Raw genomic sequence first — 15,242 nt, 5'->3', positions numbered from 1 at the left:
ATTTTGAAAATTTAAACCATTCGCATAATCAAACATGCAGTAATGCACAGCTACAGCTGAGCCCCCTCACACACACACTTTTTTTTTCAGAGCACCATTGTGACTCTAGTGCCAGACGTGTGTTAATAAACCTCATATGATCCGACCCGCTCCACCTCCCCCCTCCTGCCCCTCCTGTCAAAGTCGCACCAAAACACTTAACAGGGCGGGAGACAAAGCAGGGCTGGGCTGCAGGCGAAAACAAACACACACAGTCATAGAGCCAGACACATCATATATGTCATCCACACTATTTTTTAACAAGCACACACTTAAACTGAGCAGTTTTGACTAACACAGCATGGTCAGGCACATTTTTTCACCAACCCCAAACATCTTGAAGCTGTGTTTTTTTGTTTTTTTTTAACATCTTTCACTTAAAGTCACAAAAACAAAGGCAGTAGATACTGCTTGACCAGCTGTGTGTCCACATGAAAAATTAATGATGATGGATTTTTTATGATAAAGCCTTAAACATGAATAGCTTGACCTGAATGCTTTAGGACATTTCTTACTGATTGCTTATTTTCTTCGAGCATATTTATGTTAGATTTGTTTGTCTGTCTTTCTCTCACTTTGTGTCATTTTATTTATGTGTGATAAGCTGTGTGTGTAGGCAAGTAAATAAGTACACGTGTGTGAGCGTGCACATGTGACAGACAGGGGGAGAGTCACTGGCCTGGTCGTTCCCATTATAACAGGGAACAGTGAAGCCGACTCCTGATTTAAACATCAGCTGTCATAAATGTTTTAGGGAAATGGAAGGAGATGGAGGGACTGCTGGCAGCTTTCAGGGAATGGGTGGGGCAGTGGGTGGTGGTGGGAGGAGCTGTTGTGGTGTTCGAGAGTGAGAATAACATTTAACATGAATGGATATGAAAGGAGCGGGTGAGTTGGGGTGTAAAGCAGAAAACAATATTGCTGTTTTAAAATCTATATGAATGCTTGTTGAATGTTCGTCCGATATTACATGCATGAAATATTCTGAAAATGTATGTTAAAGCAGTAGTATGTCAAGTTTATATAAAATTAAAATACTTCAGGACCAAAAGAAGTCAAGCAACATTTATTTGGTATCCGTGTGAGAGCAGTGTTAATAGTATTTAGTAAAAGTCACAGAGGCGTCTCCGTGGCCTGCAGAGTTTCATAGTAAAGGTGGGTCACTGTGCCTGAAAAAGACACTGCGTCACTAACATCCTAAAAATTTCATGAACTTTTATACAGTAACACTAAGTTCCCAACACTAACATTCAAGGAAAAGAAAAAAGACACTTTTTCAGCCACACATATAAAATGCAATGTTTAGGCCTTTATCTATAAAAGTAAACTGACGACGAGATGAGATGTGTGAGGACCTGGGTGGCTTACCACTTAAGCTACACTAATATTAAACAGCTGTGTATAAACACAGCTGTAAAACAAGTCTATATTCTCAAATACGAGAAACTGATGCAAAGAAAATGCTGATTTTTCATCTCCCAGATTATTATTGTAGTTAAAAGATATGGTTAAAGAGACAGTTCAACCCAAAATAAAAAAAAAAAGTGCTGTTTTGTTCTAATGTGTTTTTTTTATTGTGACTGTAAAGGCATTTAAGAGCGCAGCATCTGAGTCCAAGACAAATGTCCCTAGGGGAACAATGAAGTACATCATTTTGTAGACTTGTATGACAAATAAAAATTTTTGGTTTTCGATAATGGGGAAATTCAGACCCCATTGTCCCTGGATAACAAAGTCCAAAATTTTGTTTTCTGGCAAAATAAAAGCAGACAATGAAATTGAGTCATCTCAACAGGCCAGGTTTCCATCACTTCATTAATATTCAAGTCAGGAAAAGTTATCTTCAGGGCAACTTTGGATGTAAAATTGAAGGTTTACGGATGTAGTTTGGAAGAAAGAAAATAGTTCCTACATGAAGCTGCTCACAACAAGGTCTGTGGATTACCTTGAGTAACCGGGTTATGATTTCTGGGGAGACATTACTGTTAATTTTTTTGTATTTTTTTTAAACACGAGCACTAAAAGCTGACTGTCATCTACTTCCATTATATCTGAGAAGGCAGACATCTCTACAGCCGATATCTCCAACACCAAAACAATCTAGACTGATAAATAGCACTACAGGTAAAAGGAAAAATATGTATTTTTGATTTTGTGCTGAACTGTCCCCAAGAAAGTAATGGGCCATAATAAGGCAAACAAACTGAAGTCGTTACATAGGTGTACCATTTCCATGCTGCTGTTCAGCCTCCAATATTATAATCCAAACAAAGGAGGCAGTTTGGTGAGATAGTCAAGTTGCTGTGGTCAGAGGAAGTCAGATATGTTTGTTTTACAAAAGGAGTACAGGTCAGGGTCATAGGAAAAGGCTTTTACCTTACACCTCTGATGGATAATCAATAAAAAAACAGATCCCAAGTGCTATAGTTCATTTCTCTTTCCCCTCTCTCTTTCCTCATTCCTTTCTTAGGCTTCACTTTCTTTACTCTTGTGCCCCACTTTTGCTCTCAGACTTAAGCCCAGCTTCTGTATTAATCTTTGCTTGTGGTATAGAAGATGTTCGAATCCCCATCATCCATCTCGAAGGTCATGAAACATCTTCACATGCTCTCTGATCTTTAAGGAGCTCACAAATCAAAGTGTATGGCCCCACCTACTGGCCGCAGCACAGGCTGCATCCTAACTGCACAGTGCTGACATTAGCACGGCCTCACTCCTAATTCAATTAGCTAAATGGCAGACTGAATTAGGCTAAATGCAGAGTGAGCCTGCTAAAATGAGCACAACTGTTGACGTCTAAGGGCTATAAGCAGCCACAATTACATCTGTGAGCTCACATTAAAAAAATCTAATTCAATAAAAAAAGGAGGAGGAAAGTCAAGCTGAGATGCTGTAGGTTAAAAACTACAACTCCTATGTACTGGCATTTCAGGCATTACATGTGATCATGTGTGTCGCTGACAGAAAAAGACAGAGCGGTGAAACAAGAGACCTTGTTTCATGGAGCGAGAAAGAGCACACAAATCCATATACTGTAATCTCTCTCTCTCACACACACACACACACATTCAAGGACATAGACACAGAAAGAAGAGGACATGATAAGGGCACACACAGATGCACACACACCTAGACATACTTACCTGCACATATTCTGCATGGCTTTCTGCTGGCTCCATGTGGCTGCAGAAATTTGAGGAAAAACGGGGAAAAAAAGAGATGAAAGAAGGCAATGTTTGGGAATGAAATAACAAAAAAGAGACTGTAAACCTCGGTTGAAACCATGTGAACACGTCTCTGTGTTTGATCTGTTCTTGTAACAGGTGCAATGCACAGACAAAAAACACGCCTGTATTCCCATGACCCACTTCAGCAGCGGCCTCTCCAGTGAGTAAAATGCTGCAGTCTAGCTTCATGGAAAACAGACAGATAACAGACCCCACCAAGCATCTAAGGTTGCTCTCAAACCTCTCGGGCTCCATAACTCACACTTTTACACTCACGAGGCGTCCGGATCATGTGTCAAAACCCCTGCTGCGCTGCTGTCCTGGGAGCTGTACTGTGGGTACTTTGTGATACTGAGCGAGCGCAAGCTAAAAGGGGCAATTACACTCCCGGACAAGTTAAGATCAATCAGCGCAGCTCCCAACTGCATGATGGGTCTCATAGGGCCCAGAGCAAAGCCGTGTTACACATGACCACAGAGAGGCCAGATCAAAGGGTCCCATCGTGGCAGCAGGATGGGGAATGTTAAAAGGTCCCACGGCGGAGGAGCTCTACATACATTCCCTTCACAAGCTGCTCCTGTGCTTCAACTTAAAAAAAAAATGTCTGTACAAATGTGAAGTATTTGCTTCCATCATTTGCACTGATTACATCTGAATTTATGCAGAAAAGAATGTGACTGAGCTATATATAGAAAAACATACCAATCATACATGAGGCTTTGAAAAGGAACAGCACGCCAGACCTGGATGGTAAGAAGGCCATAAAGCAGAGCTGTAGTTCATGTCAAGCAACACTTAATGCTCTGAAATTATATGATTTTAACTATTTTTGCAAGTCAAAGTTGGAAAAACATTTTATATTTCAAATGCAAAATCTATTTCTCCACATAATGCCATGCAAAACTCCTTTGCAGGTGTTTGATTGCTGCATTTAAGGCTTTAATGTTGTGAATTTTGTTTAATCTCTAAGTCATTTTCTAACAAAAAACAACAAAAAATGCTAAGCAAACAAGGCCAAGTGGTTGGTTGCAACTGAATAGAAATAGACATATAAGGAATCATGCCTGCATTTCATGCAGCCTTAGATTTACGAATGTAAGAAAAGAAGCTGTCATAAGTCATAAAAATTACAAATCCCTCTTAACTGGAATTTGAGGCTATAAAATTGAAACACACTTGAAACTGTCTTTGACTGGTGCGTCATTATCCACTGATCTACAGATTATTTTGTTGAATCAATTAATTATGTCTATAAAAATGTTCTTTAAAAAAAAAGAAAAATACCCATCACTATTAGGGCTGGAAGTAATAAAAACTTTCAGCTGTAGTTAAAGGTGAGTTTACATGGTGGGGTATCACTTTTCCACCTCTTTTTTTTTTAAATTAGTGCCCAACAAATGAGTTGACTTGCTTTGCTCCATGAGAAACAATCTGGTAAAAGAACAAACTAGTATTATTAATATTATGCCAGCTGATTTGAGAATCCCAGACACACCACGACTGCATTTCATTTCAAAGTCAAATCTTACCAGCCAGCGGAGGCACCACCAACAGCCTGAGATTAAAGTGAAATTGGTTTTCCAAAAAAGCAGTCAAACTCGGGCAAAGTGAAGAGCTGCACTTGGGACAGAATAAGAACAGAAAAGGGAAATGGACGGTGAAGCTGAGAGACAGGAGGACCTGTGATTTAGGGCTGAGGAGACAGAGAGCTCTTTGATGTGCCCATACATTCACCATGCAGCCATATTTCCCACGGTCCCAGGGCTGAACTAATGGGCTGATGCTGCACGCTCGCACATGGACGCCCATGCATGGCAGCACAACATGCACACACACTGTACTGTAACACGATACAGGCACTCTGCTATCATGCGTGGAATATATGAGGCACCTTGGCATGTCTTGGGAAAGCAGCAAGAAAATGCAATCTGCACAGCTCAGAGTCAGAGCAACAGTCCATCAACCCCTCAAACTCCTCAAAAAAAGTTCTGGCTTTGTTTATAAGTCCACTACAGCATTATAAAACGCACACAATGAGCACACAAAGGGCTTGTTTAAGTCGGTCTCCTATGTGTCAGAACAAATCGATGCAAAATAAGAAAACATCAGAGCAACAGTGAAGCAGCTTTCCAGCAGCACCTGATCAATAAAAGCGATCAATATCACCTGCTGCCTTTAAAAAGTGAAGTAATGAATCCTGTTATCATCTCACCTCACACCCATCGCCCCAGGCAAGTCCTGTCTACAGCAAAGTCAGCACAAACTGAGTAGTAGTGTCCAACTTCCCTGAAGGGTCCACGCACAGTTTAAACCGATTTGCGCCCCCTGGCTTACGCACAGAGCATGGATGCATCAACGTGTTTTTTAAGGCCCCGGGCAAAAATGTGCTGCTGCTGCTCCCCTACTGACCCACAGTTCCTGTACTCTTTCAGTAATGTGTGCTGTTAGATAAACACACAAACATTTACTGCGTGTAAGTTTTAACAAACACATGCATATTACTTCACTTAAATAAAAGTTAAAAAATAACAATGTGAAAAAAGGTAAAAGTTCTTCATTCAAAATTGAAAACAATGAGTGATTGATGCATTTTGACCCTGAAGAGGTAGTTTTCTTCATGTGACCTCCAAAAAGTCTCTCAGCTGCTTTGTGAAAGCCCCTTATCATCTGATATAATAAAGGTCATTCGGTGGTTTCTGCTTTACTACCTGATCTTGAGGCCCTGTGTCCAAATTAGTGTTGGACAGATAATTAAGTACATTTACAATTTTTTTTTTTTTTTAAACTTGAGAGTCACTGTAATTTGTCAGCCTGGACTTTGTTTTCCATATTTTTGTGTCTAAGTGACTAATGGGAGCAACATTTTTTTAAACTGGTCCAGTATCAAGCAAGAACACAACCAGCGATGAAATGTAGCCTCTGAGGGCATTTGTGCACCATCAATTGACCGTCGCCTTGTTTTATTCAATTTTCTCAAGATAGCTTGCTGTTGATACCTGACAAATCTGGGTCAACCTGTTACACAACAGGCCCTTGAAATTATGGCACTCTTCCATCCTTCTCAATCACAAACCTTTCCTCCTTTAATGGTTTTATTGGCCAAAAAGACATAAAGGAGGTAAAATGAACTGTTCTCACCAAGGAGAAAAATAAAGAAAAGAAAATTACCTGTAAATATTGTCAGAGTTTTGTTTTCCTTTTCCTGCTCCTTCTGTCAGCTTTCTGCTTTCTGCCTCCTCCTTTATTTCAGATACAGGCTCTAACTCATCATCCTCGGGTGTCTCGGTCAGATCCTTCCCCGGGCTGACTGGAGGTGATGAAGTCTCTTCAGGGTTCACCTCTGGACCTGTCTGGATGACTCCCTGTCCATCACAAGTATCTGGTTGAAGTGCTGCACTTGGGCCACTAGATGGCGACACATCTTCCCCTGCAGCTGCTTGTCCAGTGGTGGCGTTCTGGATGTTTGTGCCATTTGCTTCACCTGTAGGTTCAGTCTGGGTCTTTGGATCAGCCAGAGAGTCTTTGCAGAGGCCAGGGTCACCTTTAGCTCCAGCTTCATCCCCAGTCACTTTGAATGAAGCTGCTTTTAGCTTCATGGACACATGGTCTCGGTCCCCTGAAGGTCGCTGGCTTTGACTTCTGCTGAGGCTCTTTTCTTTTGCCTTCTTACTGCTGCTGGGGCCTCCTTAAGAAGAGGAGGCATCAGAAATAAACATTATAGATTTGTCATGGTGAAAATTGTTATATATGTTGTTTTTCATAACATCTGCTGCTTTACCTTTATTGTTTTTGTCCTTCCTCTTCATTAGCAGCCTCGGCAGTGTACCCATGTGTGTGTAGTTCTCACTGGAGCGGACATAGCTGGCAGTGCGAGGACGCATGGCATCCATGTCATCCACCGTTGTCTCAACAACTGGAGTCAGGATCGGCGCACCATAGCTATCTCCAGGCACGCATCCTGCTGTAGAGTTGGACCGAGAAGACTTGGAGTCTGATTTCTCATTGGAGCGGCGAAAGGAGAGGTTGGTGAGGCTACCAAACCACTTGAAACCTTGAAGGAGGAACAGTTCAAAAAGAAGAAGAAATGCCCATTACGTGGGAACAAGTCTATGCATTTGCCCATCAGCCAACCGAACTCATCCCAATTTAAACCTCTCAGCTGGATATTTGCAGTCAGGAGAGGAAGGCAAATAAAAAAAGATGGAGTGATTAAAGCTGCTGTTTTATAATAATGGATTAAATGACTAACTGTAATCTGAAAGGCGTTATACTCATCTCTACAGAGCATTCTGGTGTCTTTTAGCTCATTGTTTTGGTTTTTCAGCTTACAAATTCTACACTCATTTTCAGCAAAAAAAAGCCTCTGACCAGCCACCTGCCAAGCAACAAAATTTAGACAAATTTAGCCATTCGCTGTGTAAAATATTGCAACATCTTTTGAGTTAAACATGTTACTCAGCAGTTGGCAAAGACTAAAGGACCAGACACACCAAACTGACATCAAAGAACTAGTGGTGAACAAGGCAGATTGTGTCATTGCCAACAAAGTTGCCAAAAACCAACTAGCAGGTACGTTCTGCACCTGTGTGACAGGAAATAACTCCCCATACCATCAGGAGGTGGTAATCTGTATTTGTCATAAAAAAGAGGGAGACAGGCACACCAACAGGATGGATTTAAGATACCAGTTAGGACATTAACAACACAACTCAATGTTGAAAGAACAAATTATATTTTCTTTGTGCTCGTGAACAATAACACAAACAATTACAATCTGTTTCTGCAAAAGGGCTCAATGGCTAAAAAAAAAAAATTACCTAATAAAACATAGTTGTTTTGCTCTCACTTCCTCGACTATAGTTTATTTTGCTTGTACATTGTTTTTAGCTTGTTCTGCTTTCTTCATGTGGTAAACAATCTATGAATGCAGCTTTAATAAAAACAGGTGTTAAAGTAAAATCCCCTTTTGAAAAGTTACCGTTTTGTTCCACAGATGAGATGTAGGAGCAGTCAACCATGTGCAGCTTTGCAGCAAGTGCAAAAATGTGTGCATGCATTTTTATGTGTGTGTGTGTGTGTGTGTGTGTGTGTGTGTGTGTGTGTGTGTGCATACAGTCCAGCTTGATTGTCCCTGTGTGTCAGTAGCAGTAATCTCACACCCTGGCTGACTATATGGGTGACCATATAAACAAAGTGCAGTTGCTCTAAAGACAAACACACACAGTACTCACTGAGTTTCCGTATGCTCATGTTGTCGGTATAAAATCAGCTGCAGGTGGGTGACAAATGGATCATCTGAGAGGAGAGGCAGTAAAACAAAAAGAGGAGAGCCAGATACGGAAGGATAACTTGTTGTTGAGGTGTGAATCTTCGGTATGAAGAACAGTTCCTCTCTGTGGGTGAGATGCAGCACACTGTTTATATGTGTGACAGAGACAAAACTAAGAGATGAGAGGCAGCGACAGGGGCAGGGCATACTGTGAAACTTCCTGTGTAAATCTGAAAGGACTGATGGTAAGAGGAAATGAATAGATGAGATGACAAGGCTTGAAAGGGTAAGATAAGGGATAAAAATATATGAAACACGTGAGACTGCCCTCTGGCCGAATGAAAAAGTGTTGATGGGATAGATAGAGCGGTGACAGAAAGTACAGCAGGGTGTAAAGTGTTTTAAACAGAAGTGTTGATTGGTGTCTTTGGTCCCACTATAATAAAAGCTGGTTATAAACTCAGCCAGAGGTAATAATAACAATCACCTTTGGTATCACTGATTACCTACTGCAAGCTGAGTCCTTTAATCTTCCAGGTGCAGTTTAAATACAAAGTTAATATTTGATAATGGTAAAGACACTTATGCATGATTAAGACACTAAACCTGTAAAGGGGCAGTTCACACTAAAATCAAATATGTGTTTTTTCTCTTACCTGTCATGTCAATTATCAGTCTGGATTGTTTCGGTGTGAGTTGCAGTGTTTTTGCCTTCTCTTCAATATAATAGAAGTAGACAGCACTCGGCTTGTGGCTCTTTCCAGAAATCATGACCCGCTTACTTGTGATAATCACATACCCTGTTGTGAGCAGTTTCATGTAGCAACTATTTTCTTTAAACTGAAGTACACCCACATCACTGTGCAGACGTAAACATTATCATGGATGGGAAGCTTGTGCATATGACAGTGTGAGATGTAAACTTCTGTGACATCCTCCACAGCTGAGCTAATGTAAAATAGCTAAGTGGTGCTAGCAGTAGATGCACATCCCTTGGCAGGTGTGGTTCAGTTGAAAGAAAAAAGTTCCGACATGAAACTGTTCAAAATGAGTTGTTTCCAAGTTGCAATTTTTGTAAAGAGACATTGCTGTTGATTTTTTCAAGTCTAGATTAATCTTGATTGATAAATAGCACTACAGAAAAGGGTAGAAATATGTATTTATGATTAATTTGGGGATGAACTGTCGCTTAAAATGCAAGAAATTTATTTTTTTGGCACTTTGAGCATCACGAGCCTGGTGCCATATAGTTTTATTATATTGAAGACAAGTCTGAAATCTCTACAGCTGATATCTCCAACACTGCAACTCACAACAAAATAGCAATACAGTTGAGAGAATGTTTTTTGTGAATTGTCCCTTTAAGAAAAAATAGAATGATTTAAACAATGAAAGAATATTTATTTATTAATCAGGACATGCTGTTTGTCAGCACCTCACAGATCCATGCAGGACATCCTGCAGTGCAGCCCGAATGTGATTTCTGTGAGTGTGGCTAAGAGTTGCACTGGATACTAATTTAGAAGCTGTGTTCATTTTTCTTATTCCTTTACTTCAGGTAGCACTTATGTGTGTGTCACGTGCTTTTTTAAAAGGATGTTGGTATTGCAGTATTTGGGTGAACATCTGTGATTCCTGATTTAAGGGTGCTTTAAAAAGCTGGTGTGTCATTCAGCTTTATCAAGCTGAAACTTCAGTTAAATTTGATTAAATTTAACTCAAAGTGCCCTCAGTAATCTCAATATAAAACTGTCGTTTATGAGAATCGTCCATCTTTCAGATCCCTTAAAAAAGTATCAGTGGATCAGAAGCCTGTGCTGTGCAGCCAAGGATTATTTAGAGCCACACAACTTTATTTTAAATTCTAGCAGGGATCCCAAAGTTCCAGTGATACAAAATATGTGAGGCTAAATTTTTGGGTTAATGTTTATAAAATGTTGCAGGACATCAAGAATTTTCAAATTTGAGGGAAAGGTGTAGTTATAAAAAAAAAAGTGTAAACATCGTATGCTGGGTTGAACACATACAGAATATGTGACTGTGGGGTAAAAGCTGATTTTTCTAATCTTAGAGCTACTGCTTTAACATTTCATGAGAACGATCTTCATAAGCGTATAATAATTGCTGCTAAAGCAGGATAGTATGACTTCCCACAAAACCAGAAAACTGAAGTGGCATCCAGTCCGCGACCAGAAGTCACCACTGTTTCATTTATGTAAATCTTTTTTTTTTTGTTTCTTTCTTTTATTTTTTACCTGCCATCATTTAAGCAAAATTAAGAAACAAACTCCATGAAATACAGTATATAATGTTTTTATGTGAGTCTGACATTATATATATATTTACATTTATTTTAAAAATGCATGCTACAGTAAACTTGAATGTGTTTTGTTGTTTTAAATGTCAGATCAGGGAGATGCTGAGTACCAGTCACTGTAGCGAAGCATACTCTATATAGTGTTTAGCATGAACCAAAGGCTTTTGTGGGCTTTCACTTCCTGTCAGGTTTTGGGTGTGTGGTTTTTGCAAAGACGCCTTTTGCCTTCCTGTCAACACTGCACCACACCAGTATGAAACTGTGAAGTGTAAAAGCTTATAATAAAGCAAATGTATTATAAAATAAAAGTAAACTCAAGTGCATCTGAAACATTTAAACAGTTCATTAAAAGTAATATTAGCTGCTGAAAAATTATCTTCATGTCCTGTTTGGATGGAAAATGGTTTATTTAAATGGAGAATTATCGGGTTTAACCACTTTTTTCATCATTATATTGTCTGGTTGCATATTGCCAGAAAAACTAAATCTTTAACTTTTTTGTCCTATTTCACTGACAATTGGGTCTTTGAATATACTTGTGCATCCTCAACCCAAAAGCTTCTTTTCATACAAGTCTAACTCCTGCAGCAGTGGTGTATTGGTAGCTAATGAGGTGGTTAAATGGCAGGTTACAGAGGAAGAAGTGGGTACACTCTCCTACATATTCCAATGACTTCTTGGCTGATTGGTGGGTATACTGTAAACGACCACAAAAAGAGATGGACATACCTCATATATACCTTCCACGTCATCACTGCCCTGCAGATTCAAAGTAAACTGGCTCAGAAAACATCCCAGCATCCCAGAAACAATCCCTGTGGTCAGTAACTGTGATGCAGAGACAGTTATACACAGATCCTCCCTTATCTTCTGTCAATCTTCCTCTGGGTGGCACCAAAGGTCCCTGAAAAAAACAAAACCACAGCCACACGTACTTAGGTCAAACACATGTTGTATGTACTTCTTCACATTACTGTATATATACATGCATGTTTGATTCAGGAAATTAGTGATGAATTAACCTGGCACATTCCCAGTTAACACTTTGAAACCTGAGCAAATTGGCTTAATTTCTATCAGAAACATGGAAAGAAGGTAATGAGCAACTTAAATTACCCACAATTTATCAAGAAATTTGTTAAAGGATGCAAGAAAATTAGCTGAAATAAGCAAAGCAAAGAAAAGTAACAAAACAAAAACAGAAAATGACCCGGAAAAGTGCAAAAAATCAAATAAAAACAAGAAATATGAAAAAAAGAAGTTTTTTCTTCTGTAATCGAATTTTATATATATATGTAAAAATTCTGAATATAGCTTCATTATGTTTCTCTAGTCATTTTATAATTCCCTATTTTTTTATTTTATTTTATTTTTTTATCTAAGTTTTATGTCATTTCCCTGCAATATGCAAGACATTTCATACCAATTTGCTGACTGAGCTTTTGCCATGGTTTTGAAAGAAATCCCTATTTTAAAGGTTTATACACAAAGGGCATCTGAGTGCTGTGCAAGAAAACTGATGCCCATGACTTATGAAGAGGACTCTGAATTGCCTGATTGCCTAAACACCAGTCTTATAGTTAATTGGATCCCATTATACATATATTTCTTGTGTAATCATTTGTATGTCTTAAAAAGTGTTTTTGTGATGACATTTTTCTGGCCCTCAGGGTAAGACCATGTGCTCATCAGGTCCTCTTTAGGAATAAGGTCCCAGGACAGCACCTGTCCCTCCATGGCTGCTGATCACTGCTCTGTAATCCACCAGGTAGATGGAGTAAGGTGAGAAATATGAGACTGTGTAGTAAATACAAATATGAGCACACACAAACAAACACACACACCCTGAAGTAAAGGGTTGGACTTTCATTTTGTACTTTTTGTCGCAACCAGGTTTTTCACAGAAGTAATTTGCTGGAGTGAATGACTGTGTGTGTGTGTGTGTGTGTGTGTGTGTGTGTGCGCGCGTGTGTGCGTGCGTGCGTGCGTGCGTGCGTGCGTGCGTGCGTGCGTGCGTGGTGCGTGCGTGCGCTGCTTTAATTCCACCTTGATGAAAAACAAGCCTTCAATAATTCAGCTCTCTGCCTCCTCATACGATGACAAATATCAGTCACTTTGACCCGAGGCCACGCTGACACACAAGGCCCCGTGAGACAGGCACACAAAACTGAAACCTTATTTAGATTTAAATAGAAGTGCTGTCAGCCTGACCGATGTCTCCTCAACCTTTTTACATAGATTCCTTTTGTTTTATTTCATTTCAAACATTACATTCCCCAAGTTCTGATCCTTCATCATTTTAATACACATTCTAGTAGCAGTAATTTCTCATGCCAGATATCATTTAATGGTTTGTTGAGAAAGTTTACATTGTGTTCCTCAGAAATGAAATACAAAAGCTTACTGGACAAAATCAGTGTACAGCATTACATTTTAAAAGCCCTATAATGTAGCTTAGAAACATGATAACGTATGGTTTTATGATTTTCTCCCTTGTTTCCATTATGTGTATGAAAGTGTCAGCATTAACTTTTGGTGAAGCGTTGCTCATACTGCATTTGCTGGGATAATTGGGTTTGTAGTGGAGAGCTTTGCAATTATCTTTTGTATTACTTTCCCCAGTCAAACCTGCTGAAACTCAAAACAAATTTGTAGGAGCACTGCTCCAGTGTAGCATCTAAATAGCCTTTAAATGAATTACCCTGAGCTGTTATCCTTAAATGTAAATTTTACAGATGTTTCTGGATGACTCTCACAATAGATCTGTATCTTCTGTACCTCACTCTGCAACACAGCACATGTGTCATCCTATAAAAAAAACCCAAAACATAAAATCATTTATGTTGATATTACTGCAAGAACAGCTGCATTAGTATCTACTGTTGGGCAGGTGATCGCTAGGACATCTGGGCACACCTGAGGGTGTATAAGGCTATTGAAGTCTGTGCACAGCTGGTAGCCTGTCTCTGGTGGACCCTGCACTCAGCTGCTGAACCTCTAGCTTGGTTATGTTGTTTTTTCTCTGTTTTGCTTTCATGCACCTTTAAAACACCCACACGCATTTTCCTCTCATGCATCACAGACACTACTGACACCACTGACTTCCACAGTGTAAATACCAAGTTAATCTTTAACATGGGCTTATATGGGATAATTCAAAATAATTGTTTAACTTTTCTATTATGTATCTCCATTTTGTTGTGGCCTGGTCATAACAGAATGTGATTGTGAACTTTGGTGATACTGTTGTGTTAAAATACCATATAGTAAGACTGAAGTCAAAATCTGTACTTAAATGTGCAGGACAATTATCAGTAAAAATATTACTGATGCATGCATGTGTAAAAAGCATTTTAATGGTGTAGCTAACTTTAAATTCTTTCAATATTATTAGTAATCATAGTGGTTGAATGACAAACGCACCCAAAAACTTAACAGAAAAAATAGAGAAAAAGGTTGTGAAAGTCAAAGTGTGAAGATCACAGCTGCTATATAATCCAACATCATATATTTCATGTCCCTGTGCTGTCCCCAGAGATTGAAGGGTCATAGGTAGGATGCAGCAAAGCTAACTTTCCGGGTTTTTTTTCCATATCTGCTCAGGTCAAATCTCCATGTCATTTTATCCTTGTTTATTTTAAGCACTCCGTTCACTTTCTGCACAACCTCGTCTCTTTTGTCATGCCTTTTGGTTTCCTTTTCAAGCATTCCACCTGTCATTTATAACAGTTTACTGTCCAATAAAAGAGCAAAAAAATGATCGGAAAATGAAAAGAAGGTGGAAAGGGTCACGACGACAGTGTTTCAGATTGTGTTGTAAGGTTTTGGTGCTTTGTATTGATGTGGCCTCTATTTGTCATAGATAAGGAAGGCTGAATTATTGAAGCCTCGTTTGTCATCAAGGTGAACTGAAAGCTGCACACATTCAACTTGGCACACGCGCATACATCCTTTGCTGCACTTGTGGAGACCTTGTCTTGACGTCTCACTCTCGGTTCACGTCTCTCTGCTATTTCCAAAAACAAACACAATAAGGACATAAAGACAGCAGACCAATAAATGTATACCCCACTTGGCTCTCATGCTTTGTTGATGTTTGTTTTTACCATTTCTTTTGTAAAATATATCTAAATTGGTACAAATAAGAAGTGAAATCTTTAAAAAATATACATTACTACACACACTTAGTAACTTAATAGCCCTTTATTTTTTTGTTCTGTTAATCTTTTAATTTTAAGTGCTATACCTAAAAGAATTATAATTATTGAAGAAACAGATATATTGTAAGTGGTGCACATGTAAGTGGTAACCATCTGCTGCAGGGGGACTGACAAAATTCTATGAATGTTTGACCCATCTTTATATTTCTTTTGTTTATCTGCTCAGAAAT

The 15,242-nt window shown here is 39.2% G+C and overlaps 1 protein-coding gene across 6 annotated transcripts in view; it reads right to left on the bottom strand.

Annotated features, from left to right (window-relative positions):
- sh2d3ca (SH2 domain containing 3Ca) overlaps window positions 1–15,242 on the bottom strand; it is a 78,199-nt gene that overhangs the window by 56,713 nt on the left and 6,244 nt on the right. For 4 of the 6 annotated variants that reach the window (XM_088070601.1, XM_088070605.1, XM_088070607.1 and 1 more), the window contains 5 exons: window positions 11,582–11,756; window positions 8,498–8,659; window positions 7,045–7,317; window positions 6,435–6,951; window positions 3,183–3,222 (listed from right to left, as the gene is read on the bottom strand). In XM_088070601.1, the coding sequence (XP_087926727.1) occupies window positions 3,183–3,222; window positions 6,435–6,951; window positions 7,045–7,317; window positions 8,498–8,516 (849 nt within the window). In that variant the 5' untranslated portion in view covers window positions 8,517–8,659; window positions 11,582–11,756. Of the gene's footprint in view, window positions 1–3,182; window positions 3,223–6,434; window positions 6,952–7,044; window positions 7,318–8,497; window positions 8,681–11,581; window positions 11,757–15,242 lie in introns of all 6 variants that reach the window. The other 2 variants (XM_088070604.1, XM_088070606.1) reach the window with 2 other exon arrangements.

The sequence above is a fragment of the Plectropomus leopardus genome, chromosome 20, assembly GCF_026936395.1.
Source record: "Plectropomus leopardus strain MGB_pleo_1.0 chromosome 20, ASM2693639v1, whole genome shotgun sequence".
NCBI lineage: Eukaryota > Metazoa > Chordata > Actinopteri > Perciformes > Serranidae > Plectropomus > Plectropomus leopardus.
The sequence above is the reverse complement of the archived record's forward strand: the minus strand, read 5'-3'. Positions and strand labels throughout refer to the sequence as shown.